Source organism: Pteropus vampyrus, unplaced genomic scaffold, assembly GCF_000151845.1.
Source record: "Pteropus vampyrus isolate Shadow unplaced genomic scaffold, Pvam_2.0 Scaffold318, whole genome shotgun sequence".
Taxonomy (NCBI): Eukaryota; Metazoa; Chordata; class Mammalia; order Chiroptera; family Pteropodidae; genus Pteropus; species Pteropus vampyrus.
The window spans coordinates 946,061-973,326 of record NW_011889099.1 but is presented as its reverse complement, the minus strand read 5'-3'; the positions used below and the strand labels follow the sequence as shown (position 1 = coordinate 973,326).

At 41.0% G+C, this 27,266-nt stretch overlaps 1 protein-coding gene across 1 annotated transcript in view; it reads left to right on the top strand.

The window, feature by feature from the left end:
* Positions 1-417: 417 nt before the first annotated feature.
* Positions 418-27,266, top strand: part of FGF13 (fibroblast growth factor 13) — a 472,409-nt gene continuing 445,560 nt past the window's right edge. The window contains exon 1 of the mRNA XM_011377603.1: positions 418-645. Coding sequence (XP_011375905.1) covers positions 597-645 — 49 coding nt within the window. The 5' untranslated portion in view covers positions 418-596. The remainder of the gene's footprint in view (positions 646-27,266) is intronic.

Here is a 27,266-nt window from a genome sequence, read left to right as displayed (position 1 = left end):
AAAACCTTCCTCGGGGTTTTATTTTGATGGAGTTGGCGGCAGGCAGCGGATTGGGAGCGGGGGGAGGGGGAGGGAAGCAGCCCGCCGGCGCGCGGGGCAGCCCACCCAGGCAACTCCCCGTGCGGCCGGTGCCGGCCCGGAAACCGGCCCGCGCGAAGCCTGGAGAGGTTGGCTGCCGAGCGGGAGAGTCCCGGCCGTCCCTGTCGGCCGCCCCAGGGTTATGGGCGCGGCTCTAAGCGGGCAGGCGGCGGGTGGGCAGGAGTGGCGGGCGAGGGGCGCAGAGGGAGCGTCGCACCGCTTTGTCTCTCCACTTCTTGAGCCAGGCGAGCGGCTCCTCCCGCGGCCGGCCGCTGGGGCTCGCGGCGGCGGCGGTGCCGGCGGCAGCGACTCCTCCTTCACCCCTCTCCTATCCTCCCCACTCTCTCACAGGCAGCGGCGGCGGCGGCGGCAGCGGTGGGGAAAAGCGGATTCCACCCCGAGCCACACCGAAGGGAGCTCGCGGTCACGTCTTGCCGCCCTAAGCACTCTCTCAAGTCCGGCCCGCTCGGCGAGGACTTCCGTCTCCTGAGCGAACCTTGTCAAGCAAGCTGGGATCTATGAGTGGAAAGGTGACCAAGCCCAAAGAGGAAAAAGATGCTTCTAAGGGTAAGCCCGCCCGCCGAGTCCGCCTGCTTCCCTTCCCTTGGTTTCCCTCGCCCCGCCTCGCTTGTGCGCCGCCCTTCAGCGGCTCCCGGCCTCCCTCAGGGAGCCTAAGCTGCCCATGACCTCTGCGACCCCGGGCGAAAAAGGGGGAAACCGCTGTCGCTGTGGGGGAGAGGTCTCGATTTCCACCACTTTCCCTCCTTCCTCGTGGAATTGTCGCCCCACGAGTGCCTCCAGCCTCTTCCACTCCCCCTCTGGATGCACCGTGGTGGCGCTGCGGGCAGCCGAAGCTGCTGCAGCCCGGAGCGCTGGGAACAGCGCTGCCAGCTACCCACCGGCCGCCTGCCTGTGTGAGTGCATGTGTGTGCGTGTGCGCGAGTGTGCATATATGTGCAGCGCGGGTGAAACATGGTTACATACTCAGGAATCTGCCCCGCTCTCAGAACCTAAGCTCGGATCCACCTTCCACCCCCTCTCCCCGCCCCCAATGCAAACAAAGAGCCTGGTGGAGACGCAAAACCCCTCCCCCACGCTCCTTTCCCCCTCACACCCCCTACTCCCTAACTCTCTACCCCTCCTCCCCAGAAGGCAGGAGCTTGCAACCTTCGACACGCGGCGTGCAAAAGTGAGCAATCGCGATGCCCCGGCGCCGCCCGCGCTGTGCCTCGGCAGCGCAGCCTCGCCACAAGCCCCGGGAGAACAAAGGCTGTTGTCCCTTTGCCACTAGTGCCCAGCGGAAGTGGGCCTCCACGGGGGGGGGAGAGTACCCTCCCTCCGCTCTCTGGGGTTTAGCCACCTGGCCCGGGGCGCCCTGCCGCCGGTCCCCCTGGAGTGCGCGTCTCGGCCTGGGGCCTCCCACCGGAGGGCTGGGGACGCGCAGTGGAACAGGGCTCAGGTTGGGGAGAACTCAGAAGGAGGGAGCGTCCCCCCTGGTCCCTAATTGTCCTAGCCGTTGACTTGCTTTGGACCCGGCGCAGCTCTGGCTATAAACTGGAGACAGCATTCTTGGAGAACCGGGTGCAGACAGGCGCAGAGAGGGGGTGTGGTTAGGCAGTGGGGAAAAGGCAGGTGCCTTAGGTGCAAGTGTCCGGAATGGCCACAGAACAGACGCTGGAGTAGGCTGGACCAGCCCTGAACCGCAGCGACGCATGCCGAGTCCACGCCGCAGAAGTGGGGTTGCAGTGGGGGCAGCCCCAGCTTTCATTTTGGGCCCCTATTTCCTCCGTGAGCCCTGGGGCCCCCTTCCCTCCCACTCCTTTCCCTGTTCTTTTTTCCCATCTCCTCCTTCTCGCCTCTCCTCATCTCTCATAGCTTTCTTTCCCGGGAGATTCTAGGGCAGCACCAGCCCTCCCCCGCGGAAAGTTGTCAAAGTCTTCAGCTCTGGGCCTTTATCCTTGTTTCTAAATGGAGCCGTTTCTCTTCCAACTAGGCAAAGCGTTGACGAAAGTCTCGGGAACTTTGTTAGGGGAGTGGGAGGAGGATGGATCTGTGGTCCTAAGGATCAGTGTTGCCACAGGTCTGGCCCAAGGCTAGAGTTCAACCCCTTGGACCCACTTATACCCGCTGGGTGTTTGAGGTGTAGATTAATAGCAACAGCCACTTGGAAAGCAGAACTCCAGCTACTCATTTCCAGAGCTTTCCTAATTGCAGTGCATCTTAAAAGGGGCATTCATATGATAAGAGAACATGACTTCAGGGTCATTAAAGGTTTTGTTTTCCACTAGGGGCACGGGAAGGTAAATGCAATTAAAAATTGCAGCACTCAGTTGATCTAGGCAAGTGATTGCACTTCTGAATCTGAGAGTATTTCAAGTTTGTTTCTGGAACTTTGGTACTTGATTTCCACCAGGTGGTTACCTAAGCTTTATTTCAGGTTATAGGGAGGATCCTGAAACCAAATTCATTCACAGAAATTGAGTTGCCATTTTAGGAATATAATTTGCAATTGTCCAGAACTGATTAAGTTTGGAAACATCAGAACAACTTTCTGTAATTCAATAATGAAAATTTTACTAGGCATATGTCATAACATTTTCTTTGTTGACTCACCACATTTGAAATCAAATACCTCTCTGTAGGAATTGTATAATTATCATTTGGAATTATGGGTGTAATTAGAGTATATTAAGGTAATTTTATAAGGCAACTTTTAAGAAGGAAATTTACTTTCCCAAGGAGATGAGAATCTTATGGCTGCTAAGAGCGGGAGTCCCATTTCTGCCTTTCTGTTGGTTGGTGAATTTAGAACATCTTCAAAATAGTAAATTACTAGTAGTTCTTAGTATTTTCCTTTTAAGTATGTTAAAAGTCTTATGTGAAAAATTTTAAACACTGCTTTTTATGGTAGAGATTAAAGATAGCAGGTCTGTTGATATTTTTAACTAGTAAAATTTATTGACCATTTTCATGAAGAGGTTTGGTTATTTATAAATTTCCTATATATAGGTCATTTTCTATTTTTTTAAGCTAAAGGACTCATGAAGACCCTCTTTGCAACATAGCTAGAGGACTGGGCATTTAATAGATACTTTGATATCCACAAATTTGATTTTAAATAGTGGTGTAACAAATGATTGAGTCAAGTCAAATAATTTAATAATAGTTTGAATGAATTTCATAATGTTTTCAAGAGCCTCCTGCTCGTTTAAATTCAGCCTCCCACCTCATCATTTGGGGTTCATGCCCACAGCCTATCATAGCTACATAGAAGATTATGATAGAGTACAGCATTTCTAGAGTTTTTAAAGCACAAATAGTAGGTAGTCAGTAAATTATTTTGTGCTGCTTAATGAAATAATGGCTTTGAGAGCATATAAATTGCTGATTGTTTTTTTAAATGAAGTTTTCTTCAACTAATGGAGGTTAAGGCCAGTTATGGACACAATCTTTAGGATTATCTTTTCAATTATGTAGCCAGCCAAGATAGCCAAGTTCTCTTTGGCAGGTGGGTGGGCATCTTGATTCTCTTTGAAACTATTATAATGGCCCCTTGTGCAGCAAATCATCTTTTGTGTATTTATTCAGGATTTGCATAAACTTTGAACTTAACAAATGTGCATATAGTCCAACTCCAGCACAGGAGGACTTATTTCCATTTTGGGGAAGAACAAAGCATAACATTTGTTTGTTCAAGCAGATATTCACTTAGCTTTGGCTCATTCTTCTCTACCTTGTCACATAAGATCTTTTCAGCAGTTCTTTGTTGGAAAAGCACGCAGTTAAGGATGCGTCTGGTTTACTGCAACTGTGTTCCTGTGGCATTCGTAATACGTGTAGCCTGTTATAGTTAAAACCGAGTCATGTCTAGATTGAGCAAAATTGTTAGACAGTTCTCAATTTAAAAACTGCCATTTGGTTTGTTGCTACCTGTTTGGAATTGTGTGTGTTTTTTCTACAACCCTTTCTCTTGTGCTTAGCCAGAGTGTCATCACAACCAGGTAAGTTTGAAGGCCATGTGGGCTGTGGGTTCTCTCGGTGAGACAGCTGGCACCAGCTTCAACCTGGGCTTATGCTGGCTCCTGGGCAATGCAGGTCAATTCCAGGCATAGTCCAAGAAGACAGCCACTTGCACAGCTGTTGCTGTAACGGGTTACGGTGCCCACGTGTGTTTATGGACACAACTCATTATCTACTCATTTCCTGTCCTCTTCCAATAGCCACTCTAACCATACCTAAGAAGGACAGGGCACTGTGGACAGGCAGCCCGCATATCAGGTCTTGAACCCTGAATGCCATTCCAAAAGATCATCTTGGTCCTGGTGGATTACTGTAATAGTGTCCAGCAAGTGTCTTTTTCAGGCTTGGGCCAGGCGAAGCAGGTGTTTAGAGATATTTTACCTACAAGAAATCATGACGTTGGTGATTTCTTATTAAAAACTAACAATCATAATCTACCTATTACTCATGTAGGGGCTTGTGTTTTCACTTTGCGAATAAATCATCATGGACTAGTTATAAGGCCCTTATTTTTTTTAGGGCTGAAGATGGTGATTATAGCCTTGCTGATGGTGTTTGGTCACAGAAATCTCTAATCAGAAATGTTAGCTGTTCTTATAGATAGGTACAGAACATGAGTTCACAGTGCCCCCAATCCTCTTCATTATTTTTAGTGATGTGCAGCTTCTTTATTGACTGAGGCTGAAATTAGAAGAAGGGGCAAGTTGGGACATGGGTTAGGAGTACTATATCTTCTTCTTTACTTAGTACTTCTTCCTCTAAGTCTCTTTCTAGTACAGTTCAGATCGTTAAAAGGGGTTAGGGTACATTCCTCATGCTAGAGATGTTGTCAAGATTGGGATGGGAAGGGATGTTGGGTTGAGGCCTGGGTGAGAAGCAGAAAGTGAGCTATGGGGTAAAGGAAGGGGCTGAGGTCCATGCCTAGAGCAGGGAAATATACGGTGGCCTTGAGAACAGACTCAAAACTGGGGAGAAAATTGGAATCTGGGTTTGGGTGGTAAGCTGGAGGGCTGATTTGTGAGGCGGTGAGTAGGGAGATGAAACTGTTAACAGTCCAGATCTCTTTGCAGCTGTGCTGTTTTATGTTCAAATCAACTCCTCATTCTGGGAATTACAATCAACACAGAACAACCGGGAAGTGTTGCAGCTCTTCAAATATATCCAATAAAAAGGATTTCTAGTGTCTGCTTCATTATGGCTTATATTTTTGGATTGGAGAAATTTTAAAGGAATAGGAAATAATTGCCAAGATTAAACAATTCAAGGAGAAAAAAAACACACAAATTAAAGTATGGTGGGTAAAAAGGGTCCTACACGTCTATTACCTTGCTAAGCTTAACATAACCTTTGAAATGTGAAGATTAGGCACATAATATGGTTTTAGCAATTAGTAGAGAAGACAAATGTTTGCATAAATCGTTGTCTGCAGTCACTGACTTACGTTTCCCTATCCACAAGACACATCAGCACCAGGATTTCTCAACATACGCTGAGGACTGGATTTCAGGCTCCTTGTTTGGGTAATGTGGTTCATCTTAGTCCTCGCTAACTCGAAATGTAGCTTATCTATTTGTGATACATCAGTTCTACAAACTCACTTGAATCAGATTTCTGACATTTTAAAATATGGCATTTTATCACTTTGATGAATGCCATATCTTGATGAAACATTTCTTAGGGGTGTAGATTTCTGGGTAAATGCATTAATTTCCCAAAGAAAATGAAATAGTATCTAGTTAGTAATCATTATGACCACCACTGTAGCCTGCAGGTCTAATTTCTCCTTGAATTGGATGGCCATTTATTTTTCTTTAAAGCAGTGTTTTCCAGAGTATTAACCCTGAAAATGGGGGTTTTAGATTAGAAAAGAGAGATGCTCTTGATTCTTGGGGCATGATGGAACTGTGGAAGAGTGTTTTATTAAGGATCTGGTTTTGCAAGAAACATTAAGCCTAGATTACAATTACTGTATGTTGGAATTACTATAGAGCAGTCCTCATGCCCTAGTCTTGCCTCTGCCCTTTGAAATGACTTAGCATTGATTTTCAAATGGAAATGGTATTCTTTTTAACTCTGGCAGCACCCTTGGCTTCTGTTGGTATAAGGTTTGGCTTGACATTCTAGAAGGCCAACGCTGAGCTGGGTCGCTTGCTTGTCCTGCCTGCTGTCAGCCTTCTGCAGAGACCTCAGATTTAGTCTGGACAATTACTATTTGGCCCAAAGGAATTCTCAGGTATACATTTTTGTCCTTTCTGGACCTGGTCAGTAGGGCTGGGAAGAAAGAAAAAATCTTCTGGTGAAAAGCAGACTTGGTCAGAGGCCAAATTAGAAAAGAGTAATTAAAAAAAAAAAATAGTACAAGCCCAGTTTCCTTTTTTGGAGTTGAAGATTATACACAGTAACATGCCCAAATCTTGAATGTGCATCTCGATGTGGCAAATGTTTACACCCATGTAATCAGCACGGAAATCAAGACATAGAATATTTTCATTACCCCAGAAAGTTCTCTCATGTTCTTTTCTTGTCATTCCCTTTTCAAAGGCAACTACTATTTTGATTTCTGCCATATATTAGTTTCGCCTGTCATTGGCTTTAGTATAAATGGAACCATGCCGTATGTACTCTTTGTTTCTGACACCTAGCCACCTCTCCTTTCAGCATACTTCCTTTTCTGGTTGACGCTCCTTCTTGTCTCCTCTGGTTTCTTGGCAGACTCCTGCCTGCCCCACACTAGGGCACTCAACAGGGTCTTGTACTTGGCAGGTTCACAAGGAGTATTTGTTGAATGATCTAATTGGGTAGGGAATTCCTTTAAGCCAGGATATGTTTTATTCATTTAATAACAATAACAGTAATGATCATTGTTATTATCCTTAAAATAGCTTCTAAATTAATGAGCACTTACTATTTACTAGGCATACATTATTTTTACATGTATCTCATTTAACCCTTTTGATAGCCAAATGGAGTAGTGGTTAGTATTTATGGACTTTAGAAATGAGAAAATCGAAGCTTAGAGAGGTTATGTACTTTGCATGAGGTCATACAGCTGGTGGGTTGCAGATTACCAGCACAATACTTGGCTTTACAGTAATCAATAAATGATTGTGATACATGTACCATGCACATATCAAAACTCACTAGTCATATACTATGTTCATTTCTAGTTTGTTGTCATATCGGAAAGCTGTATGATGAAGAAAGGCTCTGTCTGACTTACTGTGGTTTGATCTGAGATGTCTGGGGATATTTACATTTTAACTAAGCATTGCCAGAGGCAGAGCTTTAACGCAAAGGAATTAATGTCCATGGTTATCTTTCTGACACCTAGATAGGTTGGGGAAGTAATTTTGGTTGGAGTCCGAAAAATAAGAGTTTTTCTGAGCACAGACTGTATACCAGATATTTGAAATGAAATATCTTATGAAATCTTCATAACACTTTCTGGAAGACAGATATACATATTCTTATTACTCTCATTTGACAGATGCAAAAACTGAGCTTCAGAGGTGGAGGCCAGCCAAAGGTCACTTGGCCAACAAGATGGTGGAGTGAGGGTTTGAGCCAGGTTTCACTGACTTCAAATCCACTTCTTAACTACTTTGTTATACTGCCTCCCTAGGCAACACAATTGGTTTTTTTTTCTAATCTAGGTTTGCACAGACAAAATTACTTCCCGTTTGCCACTGGGGACATGATTAGGACGAGTGTACCTATACATGCATGGTTGCTCCGGAGCTGTGGTCTTGGTGCACCTGAACAGATCTCTTAGCATTTCTTGAGTGACTTTTCCATACCAGGCACTATGCTGGGCCCGGGTGTGCAGAGATGAAAGAAACTCACTCGTACCTTAGGGGTGCCCTTTCCTTCCTCTTTGGCCTTGGACATTGACTTTCTACTTTCCAATGTACATTACCCCTCACTTGGCCATGACTGTGACTTTCAAAATTTAAGCATCTGTCAGTTTAGAAATAATAGTACTTTTTTCCAGAACTGTGTCTGGGAGCTTGTTTCACTTGTTCTAAAGATCACACTTCCTCCTAATTCATTGCTGGGTAAAACTCCCAATTGTTTATTTTTTTTCCCATTACATGGCATATGCTATCAGTCTGCTTCTCATCAGAATCATATGTTTCATTTCCCTCCTCTGTCTTTCTCTCAACCCTATCCCGCTCTCCCTCCCTCTTTGCTTCCCTCTCTCTTTTTCTCCACCTCCTTTTCTTGTCAACAGATGTCAGTGGTTTTCATTAACCAAATGACGTTCTTTAGTGTATGCTGGGCTCATTGGTGGATTCTCATTTCTGGATTTTCTCCCTTGATAGCTATAGTAACTTCAGGAAAAGAATCTTCCCTCCCTTCCACAGAGAAGCTTTTCACTACTTATTATATAACTCATTTTAAATGGGAAAAAAAGTGCGAGCTTTATATTTTACACTATTTTGCTGCCTCCAGTTAGATAATATTTCCAAAAATATATCTTGTTAACAGAGACACACACTTTGAACGAGCATATTAATTATAGTTCTCAAAATTAGGAATCATGTAGTGTTTTTCTTCATCACAGAACCTATGTTTAACAGTGGAAATTAACAGTGACGGGTCTATTTCATGGTTATAGGTAAGTTTAATAACAAATGTGAAACCAAGTTCTCAAAAATCTCTCGAAATGATGTAGATAGTATTTCTACTGTTCTTGAACTGGGGGTAGTAAACAGATTGAGTTCTTAAAATATTTATCTTGCTGTTAAAAGTAGAAAGTAGAAGTAAACAGCCTAAAGAAGGCAGGTTCAGTGCAATTCTTGAATATGCCTGTGGATATTTTCAGAATCTTCTTTCAACCATGACTTTGAAAGTATTGTGAATTTACCCGCTTATTTTGCCTTTGATTCTCTATGTGTATGCTTGCTTCTCCCCTTTGGGGGTTTGCTGAACGTGATGATTTCCAAGAGCTCTTGGATTTGCGTGTGATTTTCGGAGCTCCGGGACCAAAGTGAGCCATTCCCCTGGAAACAGGGCCGGGCACTTCTCGCTGCTCTCATTCCGGGGAGCGTTTGTTTTCTGACTAGCTGGGAACCGGACGGTAGTGCTGAACGGTCTGGTTAACTAGCGTCCCTCTGTCGCTGTGGATCTGGCAGGAGGGTTTATTACAAACCTCTGTGTGCTCATTAGCCTCGTGATGTGGCGGCTGCCTAAAAAAGAAACACGGAAAAGTTGTGTCACCAAAGGTGAAACTTGACGAAGAGCCGCTGGGCGCCGGGCATGACAAAGCTCCTTGCGGGTGGTGACGGTGGCAGCGGGCGGCAGAGGGCTTTACTCACTTGCCTGGAGTGCCCACGGCCCGGTCCGCTTGCGTGGGGACACTGCAAAGTGAGCCGCGGCGGGAGCCAGCGGTGCGGGCGGCTACAGGCGGGGGAAGGGGGTCCGCGCTCAGGTCTAGCCCTGGAAGCTGGCAGGCAGCGCTAAAATGGTGGCTGCCCGAGGACGCGCCCCCGCCCCCTCTCCCGCAACAGAAGAGGCCTTGCTCTGCATGCACTTGACCCACCCGCCAGACCCCTCAAAAGCAGACTGAGAAGGCAGGTTCCAATCAAAGCCTTAAAGTTAGGGCTTGGCCAACACAAGAGCTTTGCTTCCTCTGTTTTCTGGTCAATGCTAATTCAGTGTTAGCAGTTCAAGAACATAGGATGCATCTTGAGCAGACCACTCGGGGCCGTTTTGAATTTATTTGTGTGCTTTTATGTTGCTTATGTTTCATTGCATTGACTTTTTTTCAGATTACAAAATAATGCATATTTACTGGGACAATTGGAAAAATCATAAAAACATAGAGAAGAAAATATCACCCATGGGTTCCACTCCCAGTTTAACTTTTTGAGATTATCCTTCCAGTCTTTTTTCTTTTAATTTTATAATACACACATACACTTATGTGTGGGATTATGCAATATATACTATAACCTGCTCTTTTCTCTTAACGACATGTTAGAATGTTTTTCTATATTATTAAATAATCTCTGTACCATCATTTTTAGTGTGTGCACTGGGTGTGAACTTGGGAGTGACAAAGCAGGGATGGTGATTTTGGGCCTGTGGGTGTGAAAGGTTTTTCTGTACTGTCTTGAGAACCTTCTTACTGAGCTCTACAAACATCATTTGTATTTCTAAATGTACGTATACAAATATATGCATATATAAACATATGCATGCATAAATCTGTAAATAGAAAAATAAGTGCATGTAGACCATATGTATATGTCAAATAAATACACACATAAATATGCTTAGAATAAATCCTGAAAGAATAGACACCAAAAAGAATCTCTGGGTGGCGGTTGGCATATAGAAGATGTAGTTTATATTTCTATCTTCTATTTTCTCTACAGTGAATGTATATAATGAAAATAATGATATAATAAAAAGTAATATAAACAAAATATTGCTCATGGGTTGTCTTCAAACTGACTTTTCTACTCCAGCTCCCACCATTCCTTGATCTGGAATGTTCTACCTATTCTTTTTACGTTTTATGATCCTTCATGTCCAAGCTTAAACTCATACATCCTCCAGGAAACCTCTCTCCCTGCATTATGTTTTATCTCCCTAACTAGATTGTAACTTCCTTAAGGTCCCTTTTCACAAAACAGGTGCTCAATAGATGTGTTATTTACCCATGATGCTCAACATCCTTCCTAGATTCCTTTAAATATGCCTATATTTTTGAACTCCAAACCATAACAAAAGCCTTTAGAGTGACAGCAGTAGTCCATCTGGATTTAATATTGCTAATTTAATTTGTAGTATACTTTCTACTTTACAATGGGCCATCTTCCATGTAAAAATGGCTACATTATTAAGAGCATGGATATTTTAGAGATTTGGGTTCATATTTAAGTTCCTCTACTTATTTGCTGTGTAATTTTGGGCAAGTAATCTTTCTAAGCCTCTCAATGGAGATAGTCACATTTATCTCACAGGCTTATTTTAAAGATGATTGAGATAATGTATGGAAAACATACTTAAGGATTTGGTCACTGCTGATATTGATAATAATACTAAAATAGCAATGATTTTTATATTAATTATTCAAGTTAGAATGTTCTCTTTAGAGGGCTTCTTGGTCGTAGAAACAAATCTATAGATTCGCACATCTGTCTGACAGTCAGACTCCAATTTAATGGATTTTAGCCTGCTGATGTGGCAGTCGAATTAATACAATTCATGTATTAATTAATTCTTCCATTAATTCATTTAATAAATATTTATCAAACCATTTATGTGCCAGCTACTGTGCCAGACACTGAGGATACAGCAGTGAGCAGAACAGATAATCATCCCTGCCTTCACTTAGCTGATATTTTACAAGTTTATTTAGAGGAACCGGACTTTACATAAAGCTCTCTTCTCCATGTTCATTATATGTCAAGCAGTGAGTGACCTGGTACCTTTCATGGCCATTGGTGCCCTGGCCAAACTACCAAGGAGGCAACCTTGATAGAGTTGGACATGGATCACTGTTCATATTTGGTCCAGGGACCACTAGAGCTGAAGTTGTTGGGCCTGTTTGGGAGTCAGCATTACCTTACACCACGTACATTGCCGACTATGAGAACCCAATTCAATAGATCTGGGTGTGAGGCTTATGAACCCATATTTTTCATAAATTTCACGTAATTTTAATGCTCAGCGAATTCAGGGACTTACTGCTCCTGAACAGTGTTTCTCAAGATTGCTTAAAGTTAAGAATCACCTGTAGAGTTTGTTAAAAAAAAAATAGACTACCCCCTCCCCCTGATCTGCTGAATTAGAGATTTAGGAAGAGAGTTTGCTAATCTGAATTGTAAACAAGTGTCTGGGTGATTCTTATCATCAGGAAGTTGTGGAAATGACCTAGAGACATCAAAAGAACCCTAGAAATTATGCATAGATGTACATTTTTCTGGTGAATAGGGTCCATAGCTTTAAACAGATTCTCAAGTGTTCAGTAACTCCAAAAATGAAGTTGGGTGGAGCCCTGAGGTCTATGCCCAGCATTATTGTCAATGAACTGTGTGCTTTGGGTCCTCAGTTTTCTTGTGGGTTGACTTAAATAGCCTCATATGCCCCTCAGCCTTGCTCATCTTCTACATGCAAAAATTCTGTTTGGAAGCCTCCTTTCTCCTTTTTTGCTCTTTTTTTCTCTCTCATTGCCAGTCTTTCCTCCATTCTTCCTCTTGCTGCATTCTCTTTAGGAGAAAATGGGGAAGGAAGAGAATTTCTGAGCCTGGGCCATTCCAAGAAGGGCAAGGCTGGAAGGGAGCTTTGGGGATGCCATCCAGACTTGACAATCTCAGCACAACTATTAGAATGACAGAGGCCAATGCTCAAATATTTTGACTCTTCTCGTGGCTTGAACTTCAATGGATATTAATGTGGTGAGATAAGGTGGTGGGAGTGAGATATCTATGATATCCATTTCCCCATTCAGAGCAGATGGGCAAGGGGAGTCCTGCCCGAATCTGGTAGGAGGTAGGGGGTTAGAAGTGTGAGGATTGGGCAAGGTCTAGAAGCACCTCTACCTCTTCTCATCCTTCATGCACCAAACAATGTCTCTTGGTTAATGACAGTTGGTTCATGACCAATCGAGTGCATTGACCTACTGCTAGTTACTTTGAGTTATAAATGGTTTTTCTTCCCTCTCTGGAATTGGGGGTTCGGGCTGTATAGAATGACCTGATTTGTATCACAAGAGCCTTTGGGACTTTCACATATTTCACCATTTAAAAAACACACAGCTTTCTCCCTCCACTCCACTGGACATAAAAGCAACCTTTGAATCGATGGAACAAAGAGCATGTCTTTAAAGGCCAGCATGCACTGAAAGGGAGGAAAAGGAAGTAAGACAGTTCATTCTCTTTTCTGAGGCCATTGTCTCCAGACAAGTGACAAAACTGAATACCTTGAAAATGCTTGTATTGATTTTTAGTACAGAGGCATCTTCCTAGGATATGAAAAGCCTGGTAGAAGGTAATCAACTTGTTCCCTTGCCTCTGAGCCAGAAGTTGAGTTGCTTTATTTCTATGGCTGGGGGAAATGAAAGTAGTTGCTCTACTGAGAGTGAGATTTTGGCCAGGGTGCATCTCTCTTGACCATATTGTACATTCATGAGGCTCGGTTTATGAAAGCTTTATATATATAGATTGGACTCAAATGGTGAATGGGGGGTTACTTACAATATTGAAAGAGTTATTTTATGAAAAGTTTTTCTTTTAATAGAATTGTCTCTGCTATATCTGAATGTTTCTTTTGGGATCGAGGATTACTTGATTAAATATAAAGAAATAAAAGTCAAGCCTAGAGGCCTCTTGTGGAAGCATTTGGGTTTCTGCAAATTCTAATTATAAGCTATTGATCAGAATGGCTTCCCAGGTTCTTTAGAAGTTTTTTTTAAATTTATCTTTTTTATTGTGGTAAACTATGTAACGTAGTATTTACGATTTTAATGATTTTAAGTGTACAGCTTTGTGGCATTATGTACACTCATATTGTTCCGCAGTCATCACTACCATGCTTCCCAGGTTCTTAATTAGAGGTTATAATAACTGGAAGGGACCATAATAACCATTTATCCCAACCTTCCCATTGCAGAGAAGAGAGAATCAGGCCTTCAGTGAGCTTCCCAAGGTCATAGAGCAAGTTAGTGGCAGGGGCCTAGCCCAGTGCATTTTCATGTGACTGCACTGATACACTCTACTGGTAGCAGAATCTAGGATTGATATAATATTCAGGCTGCCTTTCTGATTTTTTTTTCTTTTTATCAAGTAAGCAGTCAATTTTTATGACTTAGAGCCAAAAAGCCCTTCAGACACCATCTAGTCCAAATTCCTAATTAAAAATATTATCTGGATTTGCTATTTCTAAATCTAAATCGAACTACAAAAAGATGCTAACATCCTAATTTCTAAAATCCGAGCAAATTCCTCCAGTCTTCCTTTCACTGACTGCATGGCATTCCATGGTTGAAACCAGGTCCTTTGTAGGTGGCTGTTATTAATATGCTTTCCTTGGGATGTTTACAGTAACTGCTGTGACCTAAATAAGATTGCTTGTATTGTTTTCCCCCACAAATGCAAGAACATTTTTTAAAAGTATGTTCATCTCCTTTCATACCATTGTATTTACCCATGACGAAAATAACTGAAGCTTTGCAGTTTTTCCTATTTATGTATTAGATGAGGAAACTTTTGCTAGAAGGAGAAGAGTCTTTCTACACAAATTAAACATCTGGGGCCTTTATATACTATAACCACATTTTCTTGGAGCAGAGGTTCATGACAGTGTACCATGTATCGTTATAGCATGATCCTTTAAAAAAAAATTTATCCTGTTTCAAATTGTGGTAGAATACATAACATCAGATTTACCATCTTAACCATTTTTAAGTGTGTGGTTCCAGAAGTGTTAAGTATATTCACATTGTTGTACAACCAATCTCCAGGACTTTTTCATCTTGCAAAACTGAAACTCTGTACCCATTAAACAACAACTCCCCATTCCTCCCTCTCTCTATTCCCTGGCAGGCACCGTTCAACTTTCTGTTTCTATGAGTTTGACTACTTCAGCTACTTTGTATAGGTGCGGTCATACAGTAGTTATCTCTGTGACTGGCTTATGTCACTTCACCTAATGTCTTCAGGGTTCATGCGTGTTGTTGCATGCATCAAAATTTCCCTACTTTTAAAGGCTGAATAATATTTTATTGCGTGTTGTATTAGAGTTCTCCAGTGAAAACAGACCATATAGATATAAATATATGGATATAGATAAAGAGATTTATTATAGGAATTGGCTCACATGGTTATTGAGGCTGAGAAATCCCACTATCTGCCATCTGAAAGCAAGAGAACCAGGACAGCTGATGGTATAATTCAGTCCAACTGTGAAGGTCTGAGAACCAGGGGAGCTATTGGTATAATTCCCAGTTGGAGGCTGAAGGCCTGAGTGGGGCTGGTGTAAATTCCACAGTGTGAAGGCCCAGAGCCTGGAGCTCCAAGTGCCTGAGGGTGGGAAAGGATGGGCATCCCAATTCAAGAAGAGAGAGATTGAAATTGCCCTTCCCCCACTTTGTGTTTTCTTGGGGCCCTCGATGGAGTAGATGATGTCAGCCCATATTAATGAGAGTGATCTTCACTCTCTCTTCCAGAAATATGCTATGGACATATGCAGAGATAATGTTTTACCAGTTATCTGGGCATCCCTTAACCTAGTCAAGCTGACATATAATATTAACCACCACATATGTATATACCTCATTTTCTTTATTCATTCATTTGTTGATGGATGTTTGGGTTGTTTCCACCTTTTGGCTATTGTAAATAATGCTGCTATGAACATGGGCATTGATCCTGTTTTTCTTTTTTCAATTGATGAGATAAGTTGTTTTAAATATTTGGTTCGTTTCCTCAATCTTTAGTCTTAGGTCATCAAAATAACATGATGAATAAAGTGAAGAAAGAGCCCAAACTATCAGGGACCTGGAGTACAGAGGTGTTAATGCAATGACTTGCAAGTTTGAGGACCATGAGAATAATGAATAGGGCTTTCTTGATCCTCTTAGGTCTATTTATTGTTTATGGTGTTTTTTTTTTGTTGCACAATGATTCTTTTGTAGAAATAATTTAGTTCCTCTTCGATAACTTCCATGACCCTTCATCCCTGCAAATGGAGTAGATTGTGCCTTCTCGTGCCCTTTGCAATTTATTTACATTTCCCTTTTGCTTTGTATGTCTCTCCCACTATACTGTAAACTTTCCGACCCTGTCATTCATCTCTGGGTTCCCAGTACCCAGGACAGAGCCTATAAAGCAAACGCAATAAGTGCTTGTTTGAATAGAAATTGGACTCAGTCTGTCATTTGGAAAATTTTAACTTCCTAGTTAGTCTTGGAACAGTTTGACATTTTTATTTGTTTTTCTCTGCTTCTTTTATGTGTTAGACATGGCTTATGTTCAGGACCACAAATTAGGTTTAAATATGTGGCAATTAAGTTTTTTTTTTTTCTCTCAATCTTTTGTGGGAAGTGGAAGAAACATTTGCTGAATACTTGGCATCAAATAGAGGAAATATCCAGGCCTGGACTTTAGTTTTGCTTTGTATAGTTCCCTCTGATCATCCTTGCTGTGCATCCTCTCCCCTTCCAGCCACATCTGAAGATAGTTTGCACAGGTAATGTGTGTGGCTTTGGGTTTACAACTAGTGTTGTGAGTGATATTTATATCAGGGCACAGATTTCCCACTCTATGTATTGGCTCCTAAGCCCTGTTTTTTCATGCTTCTTGCTATCTTCTGAACCCTCTCTAACATCTTTTTTATGTTTCTAGTAATAGAAATCTCCCAAAGTGGACTCTGCTTTCTAACAAAGGCCCTGGCAATGTTTAATATACTGTTTCCTATTGGTGAGTGGGAAGCATACAAATATATTTATTTCCAGGTAAAAGACAACACTTTAGAAACACATGCCTGAGAATCTGGATACTGTTCATTCAGAATACTAGCAATATGGCAGGCTCAGTGCCAGGATCTGGAGAAACACTGATGAGTAAGATAGCCTCTGTTCTTTGTTGCCATGGAACTGGTGGTGGGTGAAATAGACAAAGAATCAGAATAGAGAGAATAGAGCGTTAGAGAGGCTCATAAGAAAGGGGACTGACCTAGTTGGGCTGTGGTAGTAGTGGGAACAGTAACCTGACACCTGAAAGATGAGCAAGAGGTTGTCAGTTGGTGAGAAAGAAGAAAACTATCCTGGAAAGAGGGAACAGTACATGCAAATGTTGGCAGATGAACTAGAACATGGCTTGCTTAAAGAACTGGAGGAAGTTTGAAATTCTTAGAGAAGTGAGTCACTTTTGTTACATGGACAGTCTTTGCAGATGCTGGATTATGATACTCAACATTTCAGTGGACAGTCTCATTGATTCCAATTTTTAAGCAGCAGTATCTAAAATACCATTTCTCCATGCATTAATGAGCAGATTCCTTGAATGGAAGAAATATATGAAAAGATAAACTACTCAGCATTCAGGCAGGCTCAATGATAACCTAATGCACATGTTTACATGCCAACTGTGAACCAAACCATGGGATACTATCTTTGTTTTCTCTATTATTATTCTTTATTTTTAATATTTTTTCAAGTATAGTTGGCATACAATATTATATTAGTTTCAGGTGTACAATATAATGATTAGACATCTATATAGATCACAAAGTGATCACCCCAATAAATATAGTGCCAATCTGACACCACACATAATTATTACAATATTATTGTCTATATTCCTTATGCTATACTTTATATCTCCATGACTATTTTGTAACTACCAATATGAACCACTTAATTCCTTTCCCCCTTTTCACCAACCTCCCCAAGTCCCCCTTCCATCTGGTAATCCTCAAAATGTTCTCTGTATGTTTTATTTGTTTATTTTGCCCTTTAGATTCTACATGTACGTGAAATCATATGGCATTTGTCTTTATCTGACTTCATTCAGCACAATATCCTCTAGGTCCATCATGAAATATCTTTTTTCATCCCTTTTAAGTCTGTGTGTATCTTTTAATCTGAAGTGAGTCTCTTGTAAGCAGCCTTTGTAAGGGTCTTATTTTCTTATCTATTCATCCACCTTAACTTCCGATTGGAGCATTAAATTCTTTTTCATTTGAAGGACTTGTCAATAGATATGTAGTTATTGCCATTCTTTATTCATACTTTTGATATATATTTTTCCTTCTTCTTAAAGAAGTCTCTCCAACATTTTCTGTAATGCTAGCTTGGTGGTGATGAACTCCTTTAGCTTTTTCTTGCCTGGGAAGCTCTTTATCTGTCCTTCAATTCTAAATGATAGCTTTGCTGGGTAAAATCATTTTGGTTGTAGATCCTGGGTTTTCATCACTTTAAATATTTTGTGCCAAGCCCTCTGGCCTGCAAAGTTTTTGTTGAAAAAATGGCTGACAGTCTTATTGTTTTTCTCTTGCTGGTTTTAACCCATTTCCCATTTGCCCTGAGTATACTCACCAGCAACACTTGTGGGTGTAGCATTTACTCTGAGATAACTTGTGGATTGTAGTCCTAACCTTATCCCCAAAGTTTGCCATGAAATATCTCGCTTTATTATTATTTTTGCACTGTTCTAGTATATTGATAGTGTTTGGAAACAAAAGACATCATTCTATTTACAGCATTCTGTTTTTAGTAGTGGTATTTCCATTTACAAAAATATAGTAATTTTTGATCACTGAAAATGTCAAATCCTAGAAAACGTAGCATTCCTACGCATGATGTTAACATCATTCTTGAACAGTTGTTAGCCAGAGATTCATTTGGTGAATTCAATTTATATATACATTTCTGTTACATTAAGATTAGAGACAAATTCTGTTTAGAAATAACTCTAAGAGCAGTTTTTTAATTTTATTTTCAATTTGAAAACCAGTCAGATTTGCCTCAGCCTCAAAGAGTATGTTTATGTAAAATGAACGCTGGCAGTGAGGTGCATTTTTTTCTAAATGGGAAATGGGTTATGATTCTCTCTTTGTCTTTAACCTTTGGCATTTTCATTATGACGTGTCTTGGTGTGGGCCTCTTTGAGTTCATCTCGTGTGGAACTCTCTGAGCTTCCTGGAGTTATATGTCTATTTCCTTCACCAGATTAGAGATGTTTTTCCATCATTACTTCTTCAAAAATGTTTTCAATTTCTTACTCTTTCTTTGTCTTTGGTTTCTCTATGATGCGAATGTTGTTGCGCTTGATGTTGTCCCAGGGGCCAGGGATACTATCTTTTTAAATAAATAAACTCATTAGATTTTAAGTAGAAGTCTGTTTTTTTTTTCTGTTGTTGACAGTGTTGTTTATTTTTTCCTGCTAAGATCAGAGGCCTTAGAAGTTTGTTAGCTATGTGCTCCATGATCAGAAATCCATTGTGTTTGCAATGTGATTTTTTAATTGATAACAGGAGTGAGAGATAGCCTCTTAGGTATTCAGAATATGGATTGTTTTACAATCAGACAGTACCAGTCCAGAAAGCAGCTTTATCAAATTTATTCATACAAAAGTACATACTAGTGATATGGCTAGTATTCATAGGTCATGAATTTTTATTAAGTTAAAAAGACCATTGCTATTTACAGATAATATTCTTGAGAGCTTGGGGTATAGTCAGGCAGGACACAATTTATTTCTGACTCCAAGTTTCATAACTCATGTTGGCTCTCAGCTTTGACTTCAGCAGTTGCATGAAAGTAATGTGCTTTCACAAATATTGCTCAGATGTTGCCACAAAGAAATTTAAGGATTGTTCCATTCATATCACTTATTCATTAATTGAATGTGTATTGGGTGCCAGCTCTGTGTCAGGCTTGATTCTAGGTACTGGTGATAAAAAGGTGAACAACTTGTAGATGGTCCCTGTCTAGTGGGAAAGACAGACAAAGAAATAGTTGGTTGAGATACACACAATGTGAGTAACACTGTAGTAGGAGAAGCGCAGGAAGTTGTGCAAACACAGAGGAGGGCAGCTAACTCAGCTTTTGAAAGGTCAGGGAAGGCTTCCTGAGAAAGAGACATTTAACTGGGATCAGAAAAGTGAGGTAGTAGCTGGTCTGGGAAAGAGGAAGGGAAAGAGAATTTCAAGCAGAAGGAACAACACATCTTAAGACAAAGAAGTGGGAGAAGTAGAGAGAAGGAAGGAAGAGAGCAAGAGGAGAGGGATTGCAAGTGTAAGTATAAATGTGAATAATTGAATAATACTCGTTATTGCTAGAAGACATATGAGGTGCACCTCAAGAGGTAGGCAGGGGCCAGTGTACGAAGGCATCGAGGGCTTTGTCTATCAGGATGAGGAGTTTTAATTTCATTTTAAATGCATTGGAAAGACTTCGGAGGATTGCATGGTGGGGACCCTGTGATCTGATGTACATTTTTAAAAGCTGTGTGGCAGGGGAAGCAGCGAGAGTGCTGATGGCCCCAAGTTTAGACTCAATGGGGTAAGAATGAAGATGGATGACATCTAAAGACTTGAGAGCACTATTAGAGGAGACTGGGTTTAATGCTAATAATAACATGAGTGGTACAGTGATATTTCATTTAGTTAAGGGGAAAGAGGAGTTGAGAATGATGACTCTTATGTTTTTGGAATCCAATTCCATCTCTAGCACTTATAAACTGTGTGATTGGACAGAATTGCTTCTCTCTGCATCTCCCTTTCTTTGTCTCTTAAGTTTTCCCAGTGTGATTGCAGATGCGTTTTCAGTGGTGATTGATAGTGAACCCTAATATCCTTTACTTCTAAGGTATATAACAAACCCTCAAAAAATATTGATCAAATAAATGAACTGACATTAATCAGTTACCCCTCATTTCTCATGCAGGTACATTTCCTGGTTAGGTGCATATTAGCATATTCAGTCTCTTTCTTATTTGGAGCTTACTGCTGGGAATATTATTTTCAAATGAGGACCAAACAAGTGAAAAGTGGAAATCACTGAGAGTGAGCGAATTATAATAGTGCCCATATTGGGCTGGGGCTTGAGATCTCAGGTTTTATTTTCTATTTTCCTGTTGTCTTGCCTTTCTTTGATGCAACAGAAAATCACTTAAGAGCTTTATATTAATATTTGTGTCTGTACAATATAGATAGTGCCAGATCCTAAGTTTTAAGGGTACTGTTATTAACAAGATAATAGCATTTAAGCATTTAGTGTTACAATAGACCCTTGTCCTAAGAACTTATGGGTGGTTGTCATTGGCTGTGGGATAAGACAGAGAACAGAAGCCCCTGAGGACCTTTTTCAGAGAAACTGTCTGTCCTGACTCTCTGGCATACTGACTGCAGTGTGGGTGCAGGCTCAGTGGGCTACTGCTGTCTGGGGATCTCTCTGCTTACCCAAGGAAAGAGACCCTGCTCTGTAACATGGTCTTCTCTTGTTTCAGAAACACCAAATATAAAAGCCAAAACCACAACTGGTGAAGAACTCACTCGTAGTTAAGGGGAAATGTACAGGTATTGGTATTACTGTTGACGAAGGCTAGATTTTAAGGGCAATGATATGAAGTCTCACTGCTTTGGAATCGTTGCATCAAGGGATTGGTATCTTCTGAACAGTAGAAAAGAAAGCTGGTATTATTTAATGGTTTGAAAGAAATACTTTCTCATGCATAAGTATACAAAGTAATATGAACTAGCTAGCAAAATTTTATAGATTTCATGGATTTTGTGATTTTGCCATAATGAATACAAATATTTTGAAATTTTCTTATTGTTTTTGTTAAGTAGGTATTGCTAGAGTGATTGGGAAGCTGTCACAATGTCTTCGATATACCTTTTCCCCATATACAGCTCAAGATTGGCACCTGTGGAGCTTATGAATTCTGCATCGAGTCTAATTTAATGACTTTCTCCACTGCAAACAAAGATAATACAGGTACTGACCAGGGCCAGGTTCATCGGTACATGAATTAGAACCACTAAGTGGTTTATATTTGAGGCTATAATAGTGAGAGTTGTTCCAAAAATTTTCCTAGAATATGGATTTGAGTGTTTTCTGAGAAGAAGATGGTCATAGTAAGTCAGAAATGCATTAGTAATGATGAAGAAATGGAAAAGTTTGTTCATTCTAAAATAAGACTTAAAGTTTGTATGGGAAAATTTTATTTCCACTTTGAAGGCAAAGACTTTTCCTAAAACATTCTTTCAACAAATATTATCAAATATCTACCATGTGCCAGGCACTGTTCTAGACATAGGTGATATAGCAGTGAATAAAATTAAGATCCCTGCCCTCCTTACATTGTGTGTGTGTGTGTGTGTGTGTGTGTGTGTGTGTGTGTGTGTGTACAGAGGTGGAGGCATATAATAAGCAAAATATATAGGCAAAAAGATATGTTCTCTGGCAACAGATGCTGTGGAAAATGATATGTGAATGTGGTGGTGCTGGTGGTGATGCATGGCTGCAGTTTTGTGTATGGTGGTCAGGAATGGACTCATTAAGGTGACATTTGAGTAAAAATCTGAAATACAGCCGTGAAGATATCTGCGGGAAGAGGGTTGCCAACTTTTGCACTTTGCTTGGGGAAAACAAGTGTCCAAGAATAAAAATGTGTATTATCCAGAATTTAGACAAAGTTGTTTTTTATTGAACAGGAGTGGAGTCTTTTCTGCATTCCTTTATAAATTCTGCAAGGCAGAATTTCAAATGCAGCCTACAGTTATTCGAATCTTAAAAGTGCACAAACAACTTTTTTTTTTTATCGTAGTCTCTGAAATTTGTGTATATGCATCCACATAACATTTACATGCACTAGATTGGTCTGTACCATGTATTCGCCTGCTTTGGTCTTGAAAACTACTTGCTGATTTACAAATGCATGCATGCCAATATTTTCATTTATGCAAAAGAAAGCGTGAACCATCCTGATATCTTGGAAGAATGAGCACTTCCCTTGTATGGAGGTTCAGCCTGAGGTACTTTGGACCATTTGACTTCTAAAACTAGGAGGGAGTATCAGCTAGGTGGATCAGCCTCTCTTGAGGACCAGAAAGGTGCAGGCGAGAGCAGTGCTGAACTGCTTCATCGAGTAGTGAGTGAGTCAGAGTCATGGGGAGGAGAGGTTCTCTTTCAGTATTTGTTGTGGATTAATGTTAGGACTAGAAGATACATATTGTTTTTCTCACTCTCAACAGTGCTCTAACCCTTGGCACTTGCAAATAACCTAGATGGGAAGACCCGCTAGAAGTGGAAGAGCAGAACTGATCCAACAGTGGGCAGACCACAGTTCCAAAGCGAACGATTATTGCTTTAGCCTCTCTTAGAAAAGGTCTGGGCATGTGGTATTTTATCTTTGGTACTGCCTGCCAATAGAGCATTGGAGTGGATCTGTGTCTGCACAAGGAGCTGTTGTATTTGGAAAGAGGATGTAAATTGACCTTTCCCTCTTGCTTTCAGTTAAGTATTTATTCGTTATATAAAATTTGAATGGGATGGGGGTGGGGCAGAGGGACCTGTGTGTACTTGTGGAAAGAGGACAGGAACTGGGTGCCCTTAGGTCTCAGTTTCGTGAACCTATAAAATGAATTGTATTTTCAAGTACCTATCAAGCTTGTTAAAGAATAAAAGGAGAAACAGCATGTGAAAGCACTTGGTGTAGTACTATACGTGGAAGTACACTTTTATGAATGAATAGACTTGGCTTTGACCTAGAAGGCCTTTTTTGGAGGAAGATCATTCAGCCATACAAAGGGCACATGGCATTTTATTAAGAAATTCCCTCAAATTAGCATTATTCACATTTGAAATTACATGTGTGGTTCCTAAGATTTCATCGCCAGGATCATTTCATTTTGATATCTTCCCTAACCCACCCCAAGGGAACATGTGGACGATTACTATTGACAAATAAAGATAATGTACTGTGAAAGGGACAGGCCTGAATCAGCAGGAGGGCTTGCAGTTCTGTGCCTTGCTGTCATTGAGTGATGGAAATATAATGGAATGTTTAATACTACATGTACTAGAACAATATGCAATTTCAAAAGAAGCAACCTATGACACTTCAATTTATTTAACATAAAAGACTGGTGGTCCTGTTGAAGTTCAAAGTGGAAAATTGGAAGTGTTTCAATAAGGACACTTTAAAATACTTAGACTATGCCTTCCCGTGTCCCCATTTGGGCTTTACTCTTTAATATTCAAGCGAAGGTACCCTGAGACTGCTCACTAAAGTCACTTGGGCTTTGTGGACCTTCAGCATCTCATAATGAAGAGACAATATGGTATAGTGGTTAAGCACACAGAGTTTGTGCCTTAGTTTTCCCACCTGTAAATAACCTGGGAATAACAATAGTGCGTCCCTCATTGGGTTGATACATGGATTTAGTTAGTAAATGTATGTCACACTTAGAATAGTGACAGACACATAGTTAGCACTATGTAAGTGTTTGTTATTGTTATTATTATTACTTAAGAGCTCATTACCAAGATTATTGGCATAAAGGGTCTTTGACTAAAGCAAAAGTCTGAATAAAGTCTGGGTTCTGTTACAGAGGGAAAAGGGGATGGTAAAGAATCATGTTCAGTAAATAACCAATAACATCTGCCACAAATGTCTTTCCCACCTCATCTACCTGGCAAAGCACTTCAAGTCCCTTCAAGGTCTAGTTCAAACATTTACTCTCCTACCTTCTCCACCCTTCTCCCTAAACCTAGTGGACAATCTCCAATATAATCTCAACAGTTTATGTAGTAAATTCTTGGATTACCCGTTTATGCATCTTCCTCACTTGGCTGTGGGCTCCTGGAGGGAAGAGATGGGTGTGATTCAAACACAATGCTTTGGTATATAGTCGGCACTCCATTTGTTCTTGTTTAATGGCTGACAATAGCTAGGTAGGAGGTTTCTCTTTCAGGTCTGTCCTTTCTTATGGTCGTCTTCCCCACAAGAGTAGAACAGAGCTAGCCCCAAATGGCGTCAATTCGCTGTCTGGCCAGAGGCCTACACTCTCTCTGCTGCGGGCAGCTGAAAGAGGTTGTTGTCACAATGAAGGTAGGCCATGACAATTGCTGGGGCAGAAGGGAAGTGAAGAGGCAACTAGAATGATGGCACATCTCTACCTTCTTGGGGTGGTAGTTAGAGATAGTAATGTTTACACCTCATTCCAGCTGGACTGAGCTGCTCAAGGGCAGGGATGGTACTGCACTGCCTCTTGTGAGGCCTTCCCAAAGGCCCCAGGCAGACCTCTCTTCTGTGCCCCCATGCGTTCACTGCAATTTGAGCATCTCTGTTAAAGAACTAATTTCATTGTATAATAAGTAAATAATAATAATACATAAATCATGGTTTGTTTGCCTGTTTGTTCCTCACTAGACTGTGAGCTACAAGAGGGCAGGGACTGTCTTTTTTGGCTCTGTAGAGCAGCCTGAGGTAAATGGGTGTTAAATGAGTAAATCAGTTTATCCTGATACTACTTAAGCAATCTGCCCAAATATTGTTGAAAAACATATCTTATTAGTTGTTTATCAGCCATCTTTTCTATTTGTTCCAACTTTCAGCAAATAGTGGAACCATCCTCTCTCACTTAGCACCTGGTACACAGGAGAGTTCAGTGAATGGCTGTTGAATTGAATGGTACTTGGAAGCAGCACAGATATGGGGCACTTCTACTGCCTGTGTGTATTTGGTGGCAGAAATACAGGTGAGGAACCTATAGCGCAGTAGTCACTGGGGTAGGGGAGCAGTGTGCCAATCTCTGCAGTTGGGAAGTGGTAGGGGCTCTAACCACACACAGTCAAACAGGCACCAGCTAATTAGGCGACCCCATTGCACACCATCTTCAACTGTATCTTAAGTTGTACATATAGCCTGCTCTAATACTGATGCACATAAAGTGGCCATATCAGATTTGAGATCCTCTACTTGAGAAGTTAAGGAAGTATATGGTATCAGTTAGAATGAGTTTTTCAGAGAGAGAGAGAGAGAGAGAGAGAGAGAGAGAGAGAGAGAGAGAGAGGAGAGAGAGAGAGAGAACCAAGAAAAAAAATTAACCTCTGGTAGTTCAGAAAACTCAATTATTGAGGATTTTCGATAATAGCGTTTTTGCAGTGACCACCCAAGCTTATAGCAATTTGTACATGGGATACCCTTTGGGAACATCAATTCTAGAAGATCCTCATTTAGCTGAGTGCCCAGCATGGTGCCAATCATTGTAAAGAATTTCACAGATTGATAAAGCCTTTTCCCCCAAAGAGTTTGCATTCTCATTGATCTTAGAAGCTTATATCTGAAATGACAGTGGCTTGAAAAGAAACAAACTATGAAGCTAAGCATTTTTTATTTTGTGCACATGGGAGGTGTTCAGAGGGAGCATGCAAGTTTGGGGTAAATCAGAGAGGCTCTATGAAAGGAGGGGAGCTTGGATGAGAGCAGTAACGGGAGTGGGAAGTGCAATCTGGGTAGGGGGGGAGATAGGAATGGAAGTAAAAGTGATTCTGGGGTGTTGGTGATGGGCCCAGCCTGACAGGATCATTCATTCATCCTCATCAGGTGAAATTTATATGGTCAACTACTTTGAGCTAGGCCCTATGCTGGATACCAAGGAACAGAGATACATAGGACATGGTCCCTGCTGTTGTTACTATGGGGACACACAAACAGTGAGTGCATTCCTTTAATCATCAGTCATTCATGCCTTTATCAAACATGTAATAAGTGTCTCACCTGGTTCTCACTCAGTGCTGGATGCTGGACATACAGAAATAAATCAGACCAGTCCAAGACGCTTCCGTATTTTAGGTAGATGCATAACTTAAAACATAGAGTCAACCATTTACCATTTGCAAAGGGTTTTCTTTTAACATACAAGCCAGGTTTAATCCTCATAGTGATCTTGTGAGGTTATTTCCATTATCATTCCCACCTCGCAGATTAGAAAACTATGGCACAAAGCTATTAAGCAATTTGCCTCTGATCGCACTGCTAATAAGCAGTTGAACTGGTAGATGAAACCAATTCTTCTGTATGTTTTTCTTTATGTTCTGGAATCACAAGACTTGCCTAACTCAACTGTATGAGCAGAAGTAAAGGTTGAAAACTGATTGTCAGTGGAAAGAGATGCATCTATCTTTTCCTAAAGAAATGAAAGAATTTCTCTAAATGGGAAAATTGCTATCAACTCAGGGTAAGTTATGAAAAGTTTGAAGGTTATGGTAATCGGAGGGTAAATAAAGAAAGGAGTAAAGATAAGAAGGGACCTCCTCGGGATTTGTTGTTTCCTTACTCCACTGTGAGATCCTCAGTGTGGTCTAGTTTTTCTTTCTTGCATTGAAGCTAGGATACAGTTGTGGAATCCTTCTAGATTGACCAGTGAAGACTAAGGCAGTCTTAATTTTTGGAGAGGAATTTGATTAAAAATTAGAACTTACCAGACAAGAGCCTTCAATGTCATAATTATTCCCCTGCATACCATACCTGGATTGCTGTAATCTATTTCCCAAATAACCAGGGCTAGGCTGCCCACAGATGAGCCTATTGGTATCATAATTAAATGTTCTATACAGTAAAATTGTTTGTAAAAAGTCACTTGTGGTGTCTTATCACCTATCTGTGTCAACTCTTGATCTTGATGGCTTACAATTTACAAATATA